We start from the raw sequence: 22467 nt of genomic DNA on the forward strand, positions 1-22467 counted from the left end.
AGCTTCTGAAGAGACCAAAGGACAAAATCACTGGAACACATAGAGTCTATTGGGAAGATGGACTCCTCTACACTGAGGCAAGAGGTCCCAAACCTGGTACCACTAGGAGAGTGGTAGTGCCTCAGGAGTTTAGAGAGTTTATCCTCACTGTGGCCCATGACATCCCCCTAGCTGGGCATTTGGGACAAACCAAGACATGGGACTGATTAGTGGTGGGTGTCCCCTTTGAAAGAGTGGGTGTGGACATAGTGGGTCCACTTGAACCTCCTACAGCCTTAGGGAACCAGTATATCCTAGTGGTAGTGGATCATGCCACTAGGTACCCTGAAACAATTCCCCTTAGGTACAATACTGCCCCTGCAGTAGCTAGAGCACTCATAGGTATCTTTACCAGAGTGGGATCTCCTAAGGAGGTGGTGTCTGACAGGGGTACTAACTTTATGTCAGGATACCTGAAACAGATGTGGCATGAGTGTGTGGTGACTTATGAATTCACCACACCACACCATACACAAACCAATGGTCTTGTAGAAATATTTAACAAGACATTGAAAGGCATGATCATGGGGCTCCCTGAAAAGCTCAAAAGGAGATGGGATGTCCTCTTGCCATGTCTGCTTTTTGCCTACAGAGAGGTGCCTCAGAAGGGAGCAGGGTTTCCCCCCTTAAACTTCTGTTTGGCCATCCTGTCAGAGGACCACTAGCTCTTGTAAAAGAAGGCTGGGAGAGACCTCTTCATGAGCCTAAACAAGATATAGTGGACTATGTACTAGGCCTACGTTCCAGGATGGCAGAGTACATGGAAAAGGCAAGTAAAAACCTTGAGGCCAGCCAACAACTCCAGAAGATGTGGTATGACCAAAAGGCCAGGGCAGAAAGTCTGGGTTCTGGAGCCTGTGGCTCCCAGGGCACTTCAGGACAGATGGAGTAGCCCTTACCCAGTGCTAGAGAGAAAGAGTCAGGTCACCTACCCGGTAGACCTAGGCACTAGCAGGACCCCCAAAAGGGTGATCCATATGAACCACCTCAAACTCTTTCATGACAGGGCAGATGTGAATCTGTTGATGGTGACAGATGAGGACCAGGGAGCTGAGAGTGAACCTCTCCCTGACCTCCTCTCCACTGACCCTAAAGATGGCTCGGTAGATGGAGTGATCTATTCAGACACCCTCTCTGGCCAACAGCAATCTGACTGTAGGAAAGTCTTACAACAGTTTGCGGAGCTTTTTTCCCTAACCCCTGGTCAGACACACCTGTGTACCCATGATGTGGACACAGGAGACAGCATGCCTGTCAAAAACAAAATTTTCAGACAGTGTGACCACGTTAAGGAAAGCATCAAAGTGGAAGTCCACAAGATGCTGGAATTGGGAGTGATTGAGCACTCTGACAGCCCTGGGCTAGCCCAGTGGTCTTAGTCCCCAAATCTCATACCAAGAATGGAAAGAGAGAAATTAGTTTTTGTGTGGACTACAGAGGACTCAATTATGTCACCAAGACAGATGCTCACCCCATACCCAGAGCAGATTAACTTATGGACAAACTAGGTGCAGCCGAATTCTTAAGTACCTTTGACTTAACTGCTGGGTACTGGCAAATTAAGATGGCACCTGAAGCCAAAGAGAAAAAGGCATTCTCAACACCTGATGGGGATTATCAGTTCACTATTATGCCCTTTGGATTAAAGAATGCCCCTGTCAATGTTGGTGAATCAAGTACTTGCTGGTTTGGAGTCCTTTAGTGCAGCATATCTACATGATATTGCTATCTTTGGTTCCAACTGGCAGGATCACCTGGTCCACCTGGGGAAGGTTGATCAGGCCCTGCAAGCAGCAGGCCTCTCTATCAAAGCATCTAAGTGCCACATAGAGGAGGGCACAGTGGTTTACTTGGGCCACCTTGTAGGTGGAGGCCAAGTGCAACTTTTACAACCCAAGATCCAGACAATTCTGGACTGGGAGGCTCCAAAAACCCAGACTCAAGTCAAGGCATTCCCTGGTTTGACCGGATATTACATGAGGTTTGTAAAAGGATATGGGCCCATGACACATGACCAGCGACCCCTGAAAAGCTTCCAGGGGACTGCCTGCATCACAAAGGACCGAGAAACTCCTGTCGACAACAGCCCTGTCCAACAAGAAGAAAAAGCCACCATCTTTAAAGGGACTCCCCACCTCACTCTAGGAGTGTGAGTCCAAAACTACTCTGCACCCAACAGCCGTGTCCAGAGGAACCAACTAGCCAGAGAGGACCCCCAGGTGATTATGACCAAGTGTCCACCATGGGCTGAACTCTCAACCCCTCCACGACGACGCCTCCAGAGGAAATCCCGAGGACCTCGCTGAGCACGACTGCCCAGGACGAAGAAACCCACGTTATTTTGGCTCATGTTTGACCTCTGCACCTAACCGGCCCTGTGTTGCTGGTGCTGGGTGATTGGATTTATATTAAACCCCCAGCGGTGGGCTACCTATGCCCTGGAGACTGATTCTGTAAGTCGATTACTTACATCCAAAACTGTACTGTATTTTCCTCCCAGAGGAACTGTTGAAAAATCGCAGTGTCCACTGTTAAAATAGCTTTTTGCCATTTTAAAGAAAACTGTATGTATTGTCTATCTGCTTCAAAGTACTGAACTTACCTATGCAAAGTACCTTTCATTTAATGTACTTACCTGCAAACTGAATCTTATAGTTCTAGAAATAAATTAAAAAATAATTTTTCTATATAAAAACCTACTAGTCTGGAGTTAAGTCATTGACTGTATGTTTTCACTTATGGCTTGTGTGTGTGCAACAAATGCTTAACACTACCCTCTGATAAGCTTAACTGCTCAACCACACTACCATAAATAACGCATTAGTATTATCTATTATTGCCTCTGTCAAGCCTCTGGGAACCCCTGCACATTATATCTAATTTTGATATAGTACATACAGAGCCAGCTTCCGACAACAATGTATACAGTTTTCTTTAAAATGGCAAAAAGCTATTTTAAAAGTGGACACTACAATTTTCAACAGTTCCTGGGGCAGGAAAAGATAGTACAGTTTTACAGGTAAGTATTCAACTTACAGTTGGGGGGCGTGGCCTGCCGGCAAGATGGCCATCACTCTGTGAGGCTCTGCCGGGCTTAGGGCCTGCATTGTACATTTCTCCTGGCAGAGCGGTGGATCGGCCGCTTGATTAGCGCTGCTGCTCACTTGGGCGCTTGGTGTTTGCCCTGACTCTGGCGGCTGGGCCGGGACGGGCCGCTTGGTGCGTTTTTCCTGGCTCATCAGAGCGGGGCCTAGTAGTGCGGCGCGGCCTGCGGGCGCTCTTTCTCCCGGATCGGGTGGTGGACGAGTGGGCCGGGGGAGTGCGCCGCAGGCTCGAGACGCGGAGCATTTCTGTGGGGGCGTCCTTGCCACCCCTGCTGTGGCCGGATCGGCGGCTGACTCGAGCCGCGGCCTGAGGATGAGCTGCGACCTGGAGAGAGCTGGGCGCGCGCGCGCCGAGTGAGGAATACAGCCAAGGCTGCCGGAGTTGATTGGAGACAGGGCTAGAGCTGTGGCGCGCTTTGGATTGTGGCGCCTGGTTTACTTTGCGTGCCTGTGCCCCCCTAGGTCTGCTGGCGGCTGCTAGCAGCCTGGAGGTGGATTGAGGATACCCTGTGCGGACTGGTGGTCGCGTGGTGGGCCCATGGTGTCCCTACTGCCCTGGTGCCTGGAGATTGTCGCCGGCTGGATCGGACTGGAGGAGGCAGAGGTTGGGAGAGGTTGTACATTTACTGGTCCTTCGGATTCCTTCACAGCTCTGAGGACTTTATTGGCTGACACACCCGTGAAGTGGCAGGTCAGTGGAGTGTGGGTCTTGGGCCGGGCCCTGTGTCACTGATCTCCCTTTGGATGCTCCACCTGGGCCTTGTGTGCGTGCTATTGCAGGGGGCTCCGAGCTGGGACTGGACTCTCTCTGCTGGCGCCCTGTGTGTACGTGGGTTGCGGCCTGGTACCTTCCTTTTGCCCTGCCTGACAGCTGCGTTGTTGATATATTGCTGGTGGATCAGTGGTGGCCGACGGGATTGGAGCATGGGCAAATCTGAACAAAAACAGTCCAAGCTTACCGTTGAGGGTGGGAGGAAGAGAGGTGGCGCCCCATCTTCCATGCCTGGCGGTGAGACCTCTGAGGATGGGAGCTCGGATGCCTCGGTCAAGGCTATGTTTTTGGATCTCAAGAACAGCCTTGCAGGTACAGACGCTAAACTTGACCATGTCACCGTGCAGCTGGACCGCATTAGGGCCCGGGTGGATGATCATGACTCTAGGTTTGAACAGCTGGAGTCACGGACGTCTGATCTGGAGGATCGTCGCCATGGGGAGCGTGAACAGCTTTTGCGGATGGAGCGCGTCTTAGAGGTTATCCGTAGCAAGAATGAAGATTTGGAGGCGAGGTCGCGCCGCAACAACGTCCGCATAATAGGTCTGCCAGAGACTACTTATATGGGTCGCATGGAGGACTTTGTGGAGAGTATGCTCTCTGACCTCTTCCCTGGTGAACTTTCTTGGCTATTGGTGGTTGAGAGGGCTCATAGATCCCTGGGTCCTGGGCTCCCGCCTGGTACCCCTCCGCGTCCCATCATTGCCCGCCTGTTGAATTACCGGGATAGAGATACTATTCTCAGGCTGGCCCAAACAGACGACCTATAATTTATAAAAATGTTGAACTCAATTTCTTCCCTGACTATACTCCGGGTGTGCAGGCGGCGCAGAGTGCCTTCTTACCTGTCAAGCGCAAGCTGAGCCAAATCAACGCGAGGTTCACGCTGTTGTACCCTGCCAAGCTAAAGGTGCAACACGATGGGAAGGCATTGTTCTTTACTGATCCGAAGCAGGTGGCGAAATTTGCGAAATCAGTGCCCAATCAGTCGGAGGCTTCGGGCTTGGAGAGTCCCCGGTCTGAGCGTGCCACCTTGAGTGACAACGACTGATATATGGGAGATTGGTGGCTGGGGGGACTTCATTGTGATTGTTGGGGTATCACATGTTATGGCTCCCTGTCACATGTGTTTGCACTGCCGTTCTACCTTGCTGTTTGGCCCTTTCACCCTTCTCCCCCACTCTTAATGGGATGGTGGGTTGGATGGCCTGGCTTACACCCAGGGGATGAGTCCTGATTCTTGTATTCGTACTATCCAATGGTTTTTGGTTGATGTGGGGTGGTGGGTTTCAGCTTCGACCCGATTGGGGGGTCTGCGTGGGTGGGGGGTCGGGGAAGTTTATATTCTGTGCTGTGGTTGTTCCCCTTTCCTTTTCCTTTCCTCTCTCTTTTCCTTTTCTGTGGCAGGCGGGTGGGGGCAGTGTGATGGTGACTCCCTTTCTCTGAAAGATTGGGATGGGCTCGAGTAAGATGACAGCTTTTCGATGTCTTACCTGGAATGTGCGTGGGCTGGGTGATGGGCGTAAGGCGCGACTCATGTCGGCTTATGTCAAACTTCATGAAACAGATATTTGCATGCTTCAAGAGACGCACTTAGTCGCTTCGACGCGGGACAGGTTGGGGGATTCCACTGCGCTGTATTCTCGCGTTATGCACGTGGGGTGGCGATCTTGTTACGTAAAGGGCTGTAGTGGCACACTCAGAAAGTTGTTGTCGATCCTGGTGGTCGCTATGTTGTGCTGAGCGGCACGTTACTGGACAGAGCGTGTAGGCTTGTTTCTGTATATGGTCCTAACACGGATGATCCAGAGTTTTTCCGTGAACTGTGGCGATTGGTGGAGTCAACGGGTAGTGGCGCGTGATTCGGGGTGGAGATTTCAAGGTGATCTTGGACCCTTTGGTGGATCGGGAGAGTGTGGCTCGTGTACAGCATGTTGCGGCCGCGAGAGCTCTGCAGTCAGTGATGGATTATAGCGCTTTGGTGGATTTGTGGAGGGTAAGGGATGGTGCTGCTAGAGAAGGCATATGTGTCAACTATGCGCACAGTAGCTGGTCCCGTAATGATCGCTGGTTGGGCACGAGGGATGTGGAGCTCTGGACTAGTTCTGTGGAGAACTTGCCTCACACTCTGTCGGACCACTCGCCGGTTCGGCTGGTGCTGGAGGTGCCCTGTGGATTGGAGCGCACCTTTTTGCAGCGGTTGCTGCAGGGGGCGCTTCGGGATGCGGTGTTCCGGGAGGAGATTTGTGAGGCCGTGCTCCACTTTTTCACTGACAACTGTGGGTCTGTGAGCTCAGCTGGTACCTTGTAGGAGGCATTCAAGGTGGTTATTCGTGGGGTGTGCTTCTCGAAGCAGCATGGTGTGTTGAAGGCACTGCGCCGTGAGCTGGCGGATCGTGGAACTGGAGCAGAGGTTGGTGATGGACTGGTCCGGGGCAGTGTTTGCGGAGTTGCGACGTGCAGTGTCTTTGTACAAGGAGGCCTCTCTCCGGGAGATTTGCTTCCTTGGGCGGTACGCCCGGGCGCAGCGATATGGCGAGGGGGAGAGGGCTGGCCGCACGTTGGCGAACATGCTGTGTAGACCATGGGCCAGTAGCTATGTTACTGAAATAGACGGTCCCGGGGGTGCGCGTGTGGTCGGGACGAGGGACGTTATGCAGGTTTTTACCCAATTTTTGGGTGAGTTTATATTCTGAGTTGACCGAGTAAGACGCGGCTGTGGCTCAGGCTTATTTCTCTGACATTGCTCTCCTCTGGTTTGATGATGCTCATCGCGTGTATTTTGACACACCGTTCTCGGTGGAGGAGGTTGTTGCGGTGTAGGAAGTTGGCTCTGTATGTACTATTTTAAAGTAAGAAATAACATGCACAGAGTCCAAGGGTTCCCCTTAGAGGTAAGATAGTGTCAAAAAGAGATAATTCCAATGCTCTATTTTGTGGTAGTGTGGTCGAGCAGTAGGCTTATCAGAGGGTAGTGTGAAGCATTTATTGTACACACACAGGCAATAAATGAGGAACACACACTCAAAGACAATTCCAGGCCATTAGGTTTTTAAATAGAAAAATATATTTTCTTAGTTTATTTTAAGAACCACAGGTTCAAGATTTACAAACAATACTTCAAATGAAAGGTATTTCACTTAGGAACTTTAGGAACTTTGAATTAGCAAAATAGCATATACAGTTTTCACACAAATGGCAATAAGCTATTTTAAAACTGGATACAGTGCAATTTTCAACAGTTCCTAGGGGAGGTAAGTGTTTGTTAGTTTTGCAGGTAAGTAAACCACCTACAGGGTTCAAAGTTGGGTCAAAGGTAGCCCACCGTTGGGGGTTCAGAGCAACCCCAAAGTTACCACACCAGCAGCTCAGGGCAGGTCAGGTGCAGAGGTCAAAGTGGTGCCCAAAACGCATAGGCTTCAATGGAGAAGGGGGGTGCCCCGGTTCCAGTCTGCCAGCAGGTAAGTACCCGCGTCTTCGGAGGGCAGACCAGGAGGGTTGTGTAGGGCCCGGGGGGGAAACAGGTCAGCACAGAAAGTACACCTTCAGTGGCAAGGGGGCGGCCGGGTGCAGTGTGCAAACAGGCGTCGGGTTTGTAATGGAGTTCAATGGGAGACCAAGGGGTCTCTTCAGCGATGCAGGCAGGCAAGGGGGGTGGGGGCTCCTCGGGGTAGCCACCACCTGGGCAAGGGAGAGGGCCTCCTGGGGGTCGCTCATGCACTGGACGTCGGATCCTTCAGGTCCTGGGGGCTGCGGGTGCAGTGTTCTTACCAGGCGTTGGGTCTTTTGAAGCAGGCAGTCGCGGTCAGGGGGAGCCTCTGGATTCCCTCTGCAGGCGTCGCTGTGGTGGCTCAGGGGGGTCAACTCTGGCTACTCACGGGCTCGCAGTGGCCGGGGAGTCCTCCCTGTAGTGTTTGTTCTGCACAAGTCGAGCCGGGGGCGTCGGGTGCAGAGTGCAAAGTCTCACGCTTCCGGCGGGAAACGTGTATTCTTTCATAGTTGCTTCTTTGTTGCAAAGATGCTTCTTTCTTGGAGCAGAGCCGCTGTCCTCTGGAGTTCTTGGTCCTTTTAAATGCAGGGTAGCCCTCTGAGGCTTCAGAGGTCGCTGGACCCTGTGGAACGCGTCGCTGTAGCAGTTCTTTTGAAGTGGGGAGACATGTCGGCAGAGCTGGGGCCAAAGCAGTTGGTGTGTCCGTCTTCTCTGCAGGTTTTTCAGCTCAGCAGTCCTTCTTCGTCTTAGGTTGCAGGAATCTATCTGGCTTGGTTCTGGGAGCCCCTAAATACTAAATTTAGGGGTGTGTTTAGGTCTGGGGGGTTAGTAGCCAATGGCTACTAGCCCTGAGGGTGGCTACACCCTCTTTGTGCCTCCTCCCTGAGGGGAGGGGGGCACATCCCTAATCCTATTGGGGGAATCCTCCATCTGCAAGATGGAGGATTTCTAAAAGTCAGAGTCACCTCAGCTCAGGACACCTTAGGGGCTGTCCTGACTGGCCAGTGACTCCTCCTTGTTTTTCTCATTATCTCCTCCGGCCTTGCCGCCAAAAGTGGGGCCGTGGCCGGAGGGGGCGGGCAACTCCACTAGCTGGAGTGCCCTGGGGTGCTGTAACAAAGGGGGTGAGCCTTTGAGGCTCACCGCCAGGTGTTACAGTTCCTCCAGGGGGAGGTGAGAAGCACCTCCACCCAGTACAGGCTTTGTTACTAGCCACAGAGTGACAAAGGCACTCTCCCCATGTGGCCAGCAACATGTCTGGTGTGTGGCAGGCTGCTAAAACTAGTCAGCCCACACTGGTAGCCTGGTATGGTTTCAGGGGGCATCTCTAAGATGCCCTCTGGGGTGTATTTCACAATAAAATGTACACTGGCATCAGTGTGCATTTATTGTGCTGAGAAGTTTGATACCAAACTTCCCAGTTTTCAGTGTAGCCATTATGGTGCTGTGGAGTTTGTGTTTGACAGACTCCCAGACCATATACTCTTATGGCTACCCTGCACTTACAATGTCTAAGGTTTTGCTTAGACACTGTAGGGGCATAGTGCTCATGAACCTATGCCCTCACCTATGGTATAGTGCACCCTGCCTTAGGGCATTAAGGCCTGCTAGAGGGGTGACTTATATATACCTATAGGCAGTGTGAGGTTGGCATGGCACCCTGAGGGGAGTGCCATGTCGACTTAGTCATTTTATCCACTCCAGCACACACAAGCTGGCAAGCAGTGTGTCTGTGCTGAGTGAGGGGTCTCCAGGGTGGCATAAGACATGCTGCAGCCCTTAGAGACCTTCCCTGGCATCAGGGCCCTTGGTACCAGGGGTACCAGTTACAAGGGACTTACCTGGATGCCAGGGTGTGCCAATTGTGGAAACAAAGGTACAGCTTAGGGAAAGAACACTGGTGTTGGGGCCTGGTTAGCAGGCCTCAGCACACTTTCAAATCATAACTTGGCATCAGCAAAGGCAAAAAGTCAGGGGGTAACCATGCCAAGGAGGCATTTCCTTACATGCGGCGATTCGTAGTTTGCCAAGTGACAAGTCACTGGGGCTGGACGGTTTGACTCCTGCATTTTACAAAGAGTACTCTGATATCCTTGCGCACTATCTCTTAGATGTGTATGCGGAGTCACTAGAGACCGGAAATCTTCCTTCCTCACTTCGTGAGGCTTTAATTGTCATGATACCCAAACCTGGCAAGGACCCGCACAGCTGTGACTCGTACCGTCCGCTTTCTATTATTAATATTGACAACAAAATACTAGCCAAAATTATTGCGGTGCGGTTGCAGCCCTTGCTTCCGAAGCTGGTGCTTCCGGACCAGTCTGAGTTTGTGCCGGGTAGATCTACATCCCATAATCTGCGTACTTTTTTGCAATGCTGGGCACAATGGGGGTCGAGAAGGAAGCGGCTGCTGTGTTCTTGGACGCCACTAAGGCCTTTGATTCCCTGGCATGGGACTACATGTTTGCGTTGCTCGCTAGAGATGAATTCAGTGTGCGCTTTGTGAAACTGATTCGATTGCTGTATTCGTCCCCCACCCCAAGGCTGCGTCTGAATGGGTATATTTCTGACTCCTTCCCGGTTGCCTTTGGAACTCGCCAGGGATGCCCCCTGTCCCCGCTACTTTTTGCCGTGGCTATGAAGCCTCTTGTGGCATGGTTGCGCCAGCACCATTGCGATAGGGGTCTGCCGTACAGACAGAGGTCTATTCTGATATCTATGTATGCTGATGATATTGCGCTGTATGTTCGTGAGCCACGGAACAATCTGGACGTTCTGCTGGATGAAATAGTACGCTTCGGTTCCTTTTCCGGGATTAGGATTAATTGGTCTAAGTCAGTGGTGCTGCCTCTATCTGCAGGGGTGGCAAACTTCCCCTCTCGGTACCCAATTGAATGGGCGGAAGGCCCTGTCTGGTATTTGGGGGTCTGGTTGAGGTGTGATGTAGGAACCCTCTGGCTGGCTAATTATGGCAAGGCACTATCGTGGTTGGAGGTGAAAGTTGAGGCGTGGCACTGCTTACCGCTCTTGCTATTGCGAAAATGGTGGTTTTGCCAAAGTTTCTGTATTTGTTTGTTAACCTCCCGCTCCCACTCCCGGCAAGTTTTTTACGACGTCTCCGTTCTGCTCTGATACAACTGGTTTGGGCTGGTGGGCAGCCTCGTTTTTCCTGGGAGAAGTTGACGCTGCCGTTCGAGTTGGGTGGCCTTGCTGCTCCGGATCTGGAGCTATACTATTATTGTGCTCAGGCAAACTTTGCGCATTACTAGCAGCGGCCCATCCATTATCTGCCGCACCTTGCGCTGGAGAGTGATTTGGTGTGGCCGGACGACTTGGCCTGTGTCCTGGGCAATCCCTCCCGACCTCGAGGTGTCGACATGGTGGCGTGCACCGCTCGGGCCTGGATAGCGTTGCTGCGCCGTTCTGGGGCGGGCTCTGTCTTTGCTCCTTCGCTGCCTGTTCTTTCGGTTGCGGACCTTGCTATGTTTCGAGATAGGCAGCTGCGCGATTTTCTCTGGCATTTGGGCTTGACTGAGTTGGGGGACTGGTTTGCAAATGGGCGATTGATCTCCCCGGGTGAGGTGCTAGAGGATGGACGCGCTACCGTGGCTGTATGTGTTGCGTGTCTGCGCGATGCTGCGTGCGCGATTTTCTGGACTTAATGACCAACCTGAGAAGTGTCAAGCACTGGAAATGCTGTGCCGTGCTCAGACGCCACACAAACTTATCACTAAACTGTACAACTGTGTGTTGGAGAGGAGGGGGGACTTGGGTGCGTTGGCCAGGGTGCGATGGGAGGTGGACGAGCGTGAACCTATATCCGAGCAGGAGTGGCGAAGATGCTGTGCGCACATGAGAGCTTTGTCACCCAACTATAGGCCAAGTCTGATCCGCTTCAAATTTCTGCACCGCCTATATTATACTCCTAGCGGTCTCTGCTCGATGGGCCTGCATGTGGACGCATGCTGTGAGCGGTGTCGCACGCCTGATGCTGGGTTCTTACATCTCGCGTGGGAGTGTACTGAGGTGCACGCTTTCTGGGTGGAGGTCGTGAGGATGATTGAGGAAATGACCGGGTTGGAGCTGCCCTTGTCCCCCAGACTGACGTTGCTTGGATGTGTGGATGTAGTGCGGCGATCCCATAGACAGCTGGTGGGTCTTCTTTTTTTTGCTAGCCAATTTTAGAGTGGCGATGTGTTGGGGCCGGGGCAGGGCCCCTCGTGGATCTGACTGGTTGCACGATGCCTCCTTTTGTCAGGAGCAGCTGACAATTTTTGGGGAGTTGACGGCGGAGGGTTTCCGGCCAAGGGATATCTAGGCTCCGCTGCGCTCCTTCTTGGATGCCTTATAGTATGGATGTGTTGACATTGCAAGATCGCCTACGTGTCTAGGAGCATTGTGCGCCCTCGCTTTCTCTCTGGGAGTTGAAGTGTGGCATTGGTTGTTGTCTGTGCTCCTATGTTTTCTTCCTGCCTGCCTTTTTTCCTTTCTTTTCCTTTAATTCTTCCTATTTCCTTGTTTCTATTTAGTTGCTAGCCTGACGGACTAGATGTGAACCGCCCTGAGATCAGGTTATCGTGATCATGTTTATTTAGCTGCGACTCGCGCCCCTGGTGGTGTGCGGGGAGCCTCGCTCGGCACACGGACCAGTGAATTATTGCATTTTCTCTTCAGAGCTGGGGCCCAGGACTGTTCGGGGCTCGAATTTGATGTACTTGAGTAATCAGTTTGTCGGGCTGTTTTGTCTCTGTATTGCTATATGCTGTGTTTCTCTAAAATACAATAAATAAATAAATACATTAAAAAAAAAGTATTCAACTTACAGTTCCTATATCCGGGGGTTTAGGAAGTCCGTCGTTGAGGGTTCAAGTTAACCCCAAACACCCACCACAAGCAACACGGGGCCGGTCGGGTGCAGAGGTCAAAGAGGAACCAAATTAACATGGGCTCCTATGGAAACAGGGTTACTCGGAATCCGGTCAGCCAGCAGGTAAGTACCCGCGATTCGGAGGGCAGACCAGGGGTGTCGAAAGAGCACTGGAGGGGCCCCAAGTAATCACCAAACACACACTCTAATCGGAACTAGGGTGGCCGGGTGCAAAAAGGGCATCGTGTTTTCAATGCAACTCTATGAGGGGACCCCGGGGGTCACTCTGAGACTGCAGAGGAGGTCCAGGGGGCTTCTCGAGGAAACCACTGGCTGGACTCGGAGGAGAGCCGCCTGCTGGTCGATGCTGCACCGGGGGTCAGGTTCTTCAAGACCTGTGGGCTGCGGGTGCAGGGTGTCCTTTAGGTGCCGGATATGTTCATCCAGAGCTCGCGGTCAGGGGGGTCCTCAGGATTCCCTCTCCAGGTGCCATCGTGGAGGTTTGGAGGGGTCAACACAGGGTGGGCTCTTGCTCCCAATCGCCTAGGGACCCTTTCTTGCTGGGTGGACCACCTGGACACGGACCGTGGGCGTCGGGTGCAGAGGGGTAAGGACTCACCTATCTGGAGTGAGGTGGGAGTCCTTAGCTGTTGGTATCTTTTAGACAGAGCCACTGTCCTTGGGAGTTCTTGGTCCTTTTGGGTGCAAGGCAGTTCTCTGGAGTTGGCAGAGGTTTCTGGGCCCACTGGACACATTGCTGGTCTTTTTTTGCAGGTTCTCTGAAGCAGGAGACAGGCCGTTAGGGATGGGGCCAAAGTACTTGTTGTTTTCCTTCTTATCCGTGGGGGTTTGCAGCTTAGCAGTCCTTCTTCTTCTTGTAGGTCGCCAGGAATCTGGTAAACTGGGTTCAGGGAGGCCCTTAAAAACTAGATTTAGGGGCATGTTAGGGCTCAGAGGATGGCTACACCCTCCTTGTGCCCACTCCCTTTGAGGAGGGGGACACATTCCTATCCCTATTGGTCCCTGTCTTCCAAACCAAGATGGAGGATTCTGCAGGGAAGGGGGGTCACCTCAGCTCTGTACACCTTAGGGGTGGTCCTGGCTGGGGTTGTCACTCCGCCCTGTTTTCCCTAATTTTCCCGCCGGATTTGCTGCCAAAAGTAGGGCTTTTTCCAGGGGGGTGAAGGGGGACACATCTCTACTAGCGGGAGGGCCCTGGGGCACTGTAACCCAAGGCCTGAGCCTTTGAGGCTCACCGCCAGGTGTTACAGTTCCTGCAGGAAGAGGTGTGAAGCACCTCCACCCAGGACAGGCTTTGTTTCTGACTACTGAGTGCACAAAGTGGAGATTGGACAGGTTCGGATGGATGACCGTCCCATGCTGCTGCGACAGAAGATCCTCCCAAAGGGGCGGTCTGATCAGAGGATCGATGGCCATGCTCAATAGCTCGGGATACCAGACTCTTCGTGCCCAGTCCAGAGCCACTAGCATTACTTAGACTCGGTCTTGCCTGATCATCTTCAGAACTCTGGGCAGAAGTGGTAGTGGCAGGAAAGCATACAGGAGGCCTGAGCTCCACTCATGATGAAAAGCGTTGCCAAGCGAGTGCTGCCTTGGAAGCTCCAGTGTGCAAAACAGCTGACATTGCGCGTTGTCTGCGGAGGCGGACAGATCTAACCAAGGCTCTCCCCACTGCTGAAAGAGACTATGCGCCACCTCCGGATGGAGATGCCATTCTTGAATGACTATGCATTGACGGCTGAGTTCCTCTGCTCTGACGTTCAGAGAGCCCGTAAGATGTTGAATCACCACAGAAATGCCCTGGCGTTCCAGCCATGTCCAGAGGTGAAGTGCCTCTAGACAAAGGGTTCACGACCCCACTCCGCTCTGCTTGTTGCAGTACCACATGGCGGTGGTGTTGTCGGTTAACACCTAAAACACTTTCCCTTTGAGAGAGGAAGGGAATGCTTTCAGTGCAAGTCGGATCTCCCGGAGGTCCAAATGGTTGATGTGGAGCCCGGACTCTGCTGGAGACCAGAGGCCTCTGATCTCCGCCTCTCCCATGTGGCCGCATCCCAGGAGTGACTTATCTGTCACTATACTGAGAGATCTGGTTGGGGAAGAGAGAGGGATCTGCCGGTGACCCAATCTGGATTCGCCAACCACCATTGCAGGTCTTTCGCAGTTAACGCCGAGATTTGAACCATGACAGAGAGATTCCCCTAATGCTGCGCCCACCGGAACTTCAGGTCCTAATGCAGAGCCAGCATACGCCATCTGGCATGTTGGACCAGCAAGATGCAGGAGGCTAAGAGCCCCAGCAGCCTCAGAGTCATTCTCACCAAAATCCCGGATAGAGGCTGAAACGCCGGTATCGTAGCTGGAATATCCTGGACTCGCTTTTCGGGAGGGTAAGCCTGAAAATGCACTGTGTCCAGAACAGCTCAGATAAAATGGAGCGTCTGAGAGGGAGTCAGGTGTGACTTTTGCACATTTATAGTGATCCCCAGCGAGTGCAGGAGGTTCACCTTAGTCTGGAGGTGGGAGACGACTTTCTGGGGTAAGTCTGCCTTCAATAGCCAGTCATCGAGGTAGGGGAAGACTGGAACTCCTAACCTGCAACCACTACCATCACTTGTGAACACCTGAGGGGCACTGGTAAGGCAAAAGGGGAGTACGGTGAACTAAAAGTGCTTGTGACCTACCATGAGTCGCAAGTAACTTCTGTGGACCGGCAGGTCGGGAATGTGAAAATAAGCGTCTCCTTTTTGAGGAAGTGATTGAGGAGAGTACGGTGAACCGAAAGTGCTTGTGACCTACCATGAATCGCAAGTAACTTCTGTGGGCCGGCAGGACCGGAATGTGAAAATAAGCATCTCCTTTTTGAGTTAGAGATTGAGGAAGGAATAGTATTTAGGTGGCACCCCTGAACACTAGAACTGAGATCCAGATGACCTATGAAGACGAGGACAAAGACGCGGACGAGGACGTAGAAGAGGAATAGATTAAGCAGCTGAGCACGCCGAACTGCTTGCTGACCTCAAAGGACTCTTTCCAAGAAGCCAACTCATCCAGCCTTTAATAAAGACTTAAGTCTCCCATGAGCAGCAGACCTGCTCTGCAACAAGAAACTCCAAGGAAAAGACATCAGCTGCTGGAATCCCAAAGACTAGACACCAGAAGTGACCGCTGCACCCGATGTCCATGACCCGAGGTGAAGTCAACCAACGGTGCCAACGTGGGTCCTCCAGATGCCTAGAGACCGAGCCCAGTGTGGGCTCACCCATCTTGAACTCACCTGAGACCCTTCTAGCCTCTGTACACAGGCCTGCTCTCCTGCAGCCTTGAGGTGAGAGAAAACCCGACACCTCCAGCAACCAATGCACCACTTACCCATCTGAGGTGGGTCAATGGTGCCAACGACGTCCTCTGGCTCCTAAGAGCTGAAGACCACCCTGGGTCCACCCCTGCCAGACTCCCCGATGACACCTGCAGCCTCACCACGCCGAACCCCCTGACAGCGAGCACTCCCAGATGAGAAAACCCAACACCTAAAGACACCCCTGGATCTGTTCCCCTGGGCAAAGAAGAAGAGGACCACGGATGCACCTACGTCCCTGAGCACACCAAGTGAACTACCTACCTGCTTGTTTTCCCTGACTAAGTTCCTTGTCAGAGCCTACAGCCTGCCGGTCACAAGGTCCAACCTCCATTGAGAACCAATGGGCACCCAACACCTTACTGCACCTCTGTACCCTGCCGTCCCAGTGCTGCCTGGTGTGACCTGTTAGTGTAGTTCAGATCAGTTACCAGTACTTACCTTTGCTCTCTGAGCTCAGCCTCATAAGTTGTTGTTAAGCCTGTGTTTGCTGGACATGGTTATTCCTCCATGGGATAACATTGGGAGAACTCTAAAAACTGCACTGTGTTGATTTCTAAGACTGCAAAATAACTATGCTTAAAAGTTACTTACCTGATTAAACGTTTTTGGGTTTGAAACTTAGATAGAAAGAATTGTTATTTTTCTAAATTGGTCACTGATTTATTTGAGTGTATGTCTTATTTATTGCCTCTGAGTACAACAAATGTTTAGCTCTACATTTTGATAAGCCAAACTGGTTGCCCACACTACCACAAAATAGACCTTTGGCCCTATCTATTTTTGCCTCTGCAAAACCAACTGGGGATCCGCGGGACTCTCTGCATAGTGTACTTAATTTGTGTGCACTATATAGAGAGACAGCTTCCCACAAAATGCATCTGCGGGCATGCATGTCTTAAGCCAATCAGTTAGGAATGCCTCAGGGAGGGTTACCTTTGCACCCTCTGGTATACCAATGAGGTGCAGGTTGTTCTGCCATGAGCGTACCCCTGCATCCGTTACCCTGCGCTCCAGGTAGCTTACTTTTTCCATGAGACGGACAATGCAGGTGGTCAATGTTTGAACTGTATTTTCTGCTGTGGAGACCCATCACTCATCCTCTGTGACAATCTGCACCTTTGAGAAGTGCCTGGCGAAGCAGTCCCAATTCCAGTCCCAACCCCCTTCTGCGCTTCCATAGTGGTACGCATCTTGCATATAGCTTGCAGGATTTGCTCTGGGGTGACGTGCGGGATGAGGAGCCTGAAGGAGAGTTTCCTCTCCTATGGTGGTTTCAATGCAGTGGTTATGTATTTATCCATCTTGGTCTGTTGAGTGGTTATGGCTGTGCGATTGCCACATCTCTGCGGGATGGGGAGAGGAGGGGCCACCCCATCAGTTGAGCTCAGAGGGGTGTGTTATGGCCGGTTCCGGTTGCTCCTCTGTCCCATTGCATGTCTGTCGCATGCCCACTCCCACGGGGCTGGATGCCGGTGTCAGAAGTTGGGGGAGGTGTGAGGGTGGAAAGCTCAGGCAAGGGGGAATCTTCCTTACTTTCCTCTCCATATAGTCATTCCCTTCCATGAGGGTGTTGGTGCACCAGTGCCCTGCTGCCTCAGTCCCCGTCTTGCTGTCCTCTGGCATTTGGGTGGACTTACCGCCTATTATGGTCATAGCCCATGGCAACTTGGTGACTGCCATCACAAACCCTGGGTAGTGTCCGGGCTCGTCTGTCTGCCATGTTTCGGAGGGGTAGGAGAAGCTTCTAATAGCTCCCAGGAAGTGAGGGGCTTCAGTCCTTGTGCCCAGGCCAGTATTTATGGCAGCTAGGCCTGAATGGGCCCCATTCTGTGGAGCTCCTGGCTATAGTGTCTGGCTCCAGCACAGCTCACCTGCTCTCTGGCCGCTGTTAGTTATTAAAAGTGATCTCATGCTCCCTCTGCCTGTTGTGACTTGGGGAGGAGGGGGTGTTTTTGAAGGTCTCTAGTGACACACCCAAAACTGAGGAGGTCTGCAGTAGTTTTATCTGGTGCAGCATGTGTGTCTGCACACCCGGATGGCCGTGCTCCGCTTGGTCGCGGCCTCACCTCTTCTCATGGGACTTCACATCCACTGTTGGCCGCTTGGGGTAATCTATGACCCCCCTTTGCCTGCTGTGTTTGGAGGGGGGAGATCTCCACTGAGCCAATCGGCAGAAGAGAAGTCTGCAGTCCTCGTGTCCAATTTGGCGCCAGGGTTTGCCGGGCAGAGAACGTACAACAGGCTATACCATGTATTTCTTAGTCCACGGTTGCCAGCTCCCTCTCCGTCTGCAGACTCTTGAAGCAGCTCAGTGGAATCCCAGGGGTTAGTTGCTCTTGTGCCACCACTTCTCTGCTGGGCGGCTTTGGCTGGGTCAGCCGCACCATTCTGGATATTTTCTCTCCTGGTGGAGCGAGTATAAGGAGAAGCTGTCATCTTGCGGGGCAAGAAATGGCCCCAAACTTCACTTACTTGATAACAGTGCGTATTGTTGTGAAAACTTCCAATCCCTGGACATCTTGCTTCACTCTCGGCCCCCTAAATGTTTCCTAAGCTCTGCAGATGCCAGCATTCTCTCCTCACTCCCTTGATCCTAAGTCCCTTCACTGCACTTTTGGCTTTTATAAGCTTAATGTCTTGTGGACTTAATTCCCCCAGTTTCAGAATCTTTTGCCACCTTAGATCACAATTTTGGTACCTTAGACTTTAATCAGTTCAAACACACAATCATTCATAATATTCTCTTTTGCACTGCTTCCCCATTCCACATCTTACCTTTTAGCATAGTCTGCTGCTGTTTGGCTGAGCAAATGAGACGGCTTATCCCCTCGATGACCTGACTCCGTGAGTCCACATCCTTCTCTTTAGGCTTCTTGCTCAGGAATATGGTGGGCACTGAAAACATAAACAGAGTTAGGTGGTTAGTTCGGTGTGAGAGTGCATTTATTTTGAGATTGAGACACAAGACATAATATGCAAAATGATACTGGTGGGGCCAGGACAGACTGAACCAGAATCAACAATTGCTGTCCCTTATATATTTCACAGATATGAGGTACTCATGATTTAATGTCAGGAAATAAAAGCAAAGTTGTCCTTCACATGGCTTCTATTACTCCTATACGCTCATACCTCATTATCACCCAGTTCTTAACTTGTGGGGAGATTCCACAGAAGCTGAGTCAGTGAAAACTATCAAAAAACGGCAGTAGCATTTGGTAGCTTAGGAACAAGCAAACAGCTTGCAGCAAAACCTATGGCTAACACAACATTCGGAATTCCATCAGGAAGCCTCATGAGTATATCAGTGGCAGAGTGCATGTTGGGTAGCTCATGCACTAGCTATGACACCCATTATCAGGGGTCAGAGGAACGAGATGAAAAATGGGCTGTCCAAATTTGCATCCTACCATTTGTAATTCATGCCACAATGAGCAAATTATAACTCTGTAGGAAGACAAGGGCCAGTACCAGGCAAACAACCCTTAAGTGTCTGGCTGTTTTTGTAATCGGCGTAGGACCACACTGATTCTGAGCTTCTATCAAACTATGGCTGGCAGTTCAGAAAATTGAAAGGAATGTGTTGGAAAATTGGTTATTGGTAAGGGCAGGTAAGTACCTACACTTAGCAATAGGCCACTAACCTCCACTTAGAACCAGTTAGGTCTCAGTAAATTAAGCCCAGCTCAACCCTTGGTAGCTTGGCAATGAGCGACAAGGCTTAACTTAGGAGACAGAATGTAAAGCATTCAAATATCACAAAACAGCAATTAAATAAAACCCAGGAAACAGTTTAAAAAACCAAAACCAATTTATAAAAATAGATTATATCTTTATCTTTAAAATGACACAAAAACTAATAAAAACGTATAAGGGTAACCGGAGATATGAATTTTTAAAGAATTATTGCTTTCTAGCGCCTAGAAACAAAAAAGCGCCAATCTGGTAATCTGGTTGCATCTCGAACGGGGCAAAGTCAAAGTTTAAGGCCGACCGCGATGGAGCCCGGCTCGGCTACAGCCCACGGGAGGCCTCGGTCAAAAGTTTACCTTCGGACTTAGTAGTTTTTCTGAAGATTTTCTACAGCGGGACGAACCTGCCAGTCCCGTTCGGACTTAGGCAGTCATTACAACATTGGCGGTAAAAGCCACTTACCGCCGTGCAGAAGACTACCAACACACCGCGCGGCCGCGGAATTCCCCCACAGCTATTATGACCCACAGCACGGAATCCGCCAATATTCAGACACCCACACAAGTCCGCCACACCAAAGGTCAGTGATAAACTGGCAAAAACAAAACCTCCACCGTCACGCCAACAGAAATACGCCCACACTATCACGACCCACGAATCCACGCGGCGGTCTTTCAACCGCGGTATTCCATTGGCGGTACACACCGCTGCGCTCAAAGTACACACACATTTACAAAACACCGCCACATTGGACAATTCCAAATACACACACCTGATACACATACACACACCACTCCCACACACCCAATACAATATAAAACACACACCCACATCACCCACAAACCCCTACGACCACAATTACTGAGAGAAGGCCAGAGAGAGACACCACCATCAACAATACTAGCATCCACAGGCACACAACACCATCACCCACATAACTTCCACGCACCTCACACAACACACCACTACATATCAGCACCCTTATCACCCCACACATCACCCATACCACCCCATGGCACGGCAAAGACACCCCAGGTTCTCGGAGGAGGAGCTCAGGGTCATGGTGGAGGAAATCGTCCGGGTAGAGCCACAGCTATTTTCACTCGATTATCCGCCGTGTACGCCCATGTGCCTCATTGTAGCATTCCTCTGCCCTTGTCCTGGGATTGCTCACTGGGGTCAGTAGCCATGACAGGTTGGGGTAACCAGAGTCACCTGCAAATGGTGAGGGACAACTGTTAGACACACATTAACCTGTAGGGATATCCCCAGACCCAGACAACCATTCCCACTGACTTGCTTCCAGGTGCTCACCTAATAGCCACACATGGTGCCTCTGGAGTTGACCCATCACATAAGGGATGCTGCTATTCCGCAGGATGTAGGCGTCATGCACTGAGCCAGGGAACTTGGCATTAACATGGGAGATGTACTAGTCTGCCAAACATACCATCTGTACATTCATGGAATGGTAACTCTTCCGGTTTCTGTACACCTGTACACTCCTGCGGGGGGGGTACCAAAGCCACATGGGTCCCATCAATGGCACCTATGATGTTGGGGATATGTCCCAGGGCATAGCAATCACCTTTCACTGTAGGCAAATCCTTCACCTGAGGGAAAACGATGTAGCTCGGCATGTGTTTCAGCAGGGCAGACAACACTCTGGACAACACGTTGGAAAACATAGGCTGGGACATCCCTGATGCTATGGCCACTGTTGTTTGAAATTACCCACTTGCAAGGAAATGGAGCACTGACAGCACCTGCACTTGAGGGGGGATTCCTGTGGGATTGCGGATAGCTGACATCAGGTCTGGCTCCAGCTGGGTACACAGTTCCTGGATTGTGGCACGGTCAAGCCTGTATGTGATGATCACATGTCTTTCCTCCATTGTCGACAGGTCCACCAACGGTCGGTACACCGGAGGATGCCGCCATCTCCTCACATATCCCAGCGGACGGTGCCTATGAAGGAGAACAACGAGCACAGAGTCAACCAACTGAGAGGTACGTACCCACAGCTTACGCAGAACACAAATTATAATCCAAAAAGTGGCCTGTATGTGTGTTGAGTCTAGGCCTAGGTATGTGTGACGCAGTTAAAAATGAAGCCATGTGGGCCCCTGAAATGGCGGATGCCTGACCTGTAAATTGGGACAATGGGATGTGAGGTAACTGTGCTGTGACGGTGCAGTTGGTAATAAGTTTCTCTTCCAGAGTACAATTCATGTAGGTCAGCGCCCACCAGAAAAAAGATATTTGGCGTGCCATCGCCAAGGACGTCCGGACCCTGGGGGTCTACCACAGACGGAACACCCACTGCCGAAAAAGATGGGAGGACATTTGCCTCTGGAGCAAGAAGACGGCGGAAGCTCAGCTGGGGATGGCCTCCCAACGTGGGAGGGGTGCCCGTCGCACCATGACCCCCCTGATGTTCAGGATCCTGGTGGTGGCGTACCCGGAGTTGGATGGGCGCTTGAGGGCATCACAGTAGCCACAAGGGGGTGAGTACACTCTCATCCTGCTGATTTTGCGCGTAGTGGAGGTGTCTGGGTGGGGGAGGTGGGCTGTGGGTTTCCCTAGGCCAGGACGAGTTCCGTAGGCAAGGTCCCTCCGTAAGGCAGGCCATGTGTCACCCCACCTCTGTAGAGTGCCAAGTACACCTAGTCACGTCCCTGTGTCATCCATGTGTGCAGATGTCATCCATAGCCTAGTAGGCCATTTCCCAGGAATTGAACAGTGGAGCCCAAGAGCGCGGCGTAGTGCAGGGGGCTTCCGTGTCTGTCGTGGCCACCAACGGTAGCGGTAATGCATGCACTCAACATGTCTTTCTTCTGTGTCCTCTCCCCCCTTTTTGTGGTCTCCTTGTTCTTGTGTGCATTAGCATCATCAGGCGGAGGAGCAGTGGCACCGGAGCACGAGGGGGCTGCATCCCACATGGCCATGGAGGGCCACACTACGGAATCGGACTTCACCAGTGGAATGGAGGGCGAGGAGAGCTCCACGGCGGGGACAGGAGCTGAGACCAGCGACACGGACTCGTCCTCTGATGGGAGCTCCCTTGTGGTGGTGGCAGCATCTGTGCCCCCCCCCCCCCCCTCTACAGGTACAGCCGCC

General features: G+C 51.8%; 1 protein-coding gene across 3 annotated transcripts in view; it reads right to left on the reverse strand.

Moving 5' to 3' along the window:
* The window catches only part of PACS1 (phosphofurin acidic cluster sorting protein 1), a 1571500-nt gene that overhangs the window by 62736 nt on the left and 1486297 nt on the right, over window positions 1-22467 (reverse strand). For all 3 annotated transcript variants that reach the window (XM_069207928.1, XM_069207930.1, XM_069207929.1), the window contains one exon: window positions 18430-18549. In XM_069207928.1, the coding sequence (XP_069064029.1) occupies window positions 18430-18549 (120 nt within the window). The remainder of the gene's footprint in view (window positions 1-18429; window positions 18550-22467) is intronic.

The sequence above is a fragment of the Pleurodeles waltl genome, chromosome 9, assembly GCF_031143425.1.
Source record: "Pleurodeles waltl isolate 20211129_DDA chromosome 9, aPleWal1.hap1.20221129, whole genome shotgun sequence".
Classification (NCBI taxonomy): Eukaryota; Metazoa; Chordata; class Amphibia; order Caudata; family Salamandridae; genus Pleurodeles; species Pleurodeles waltl.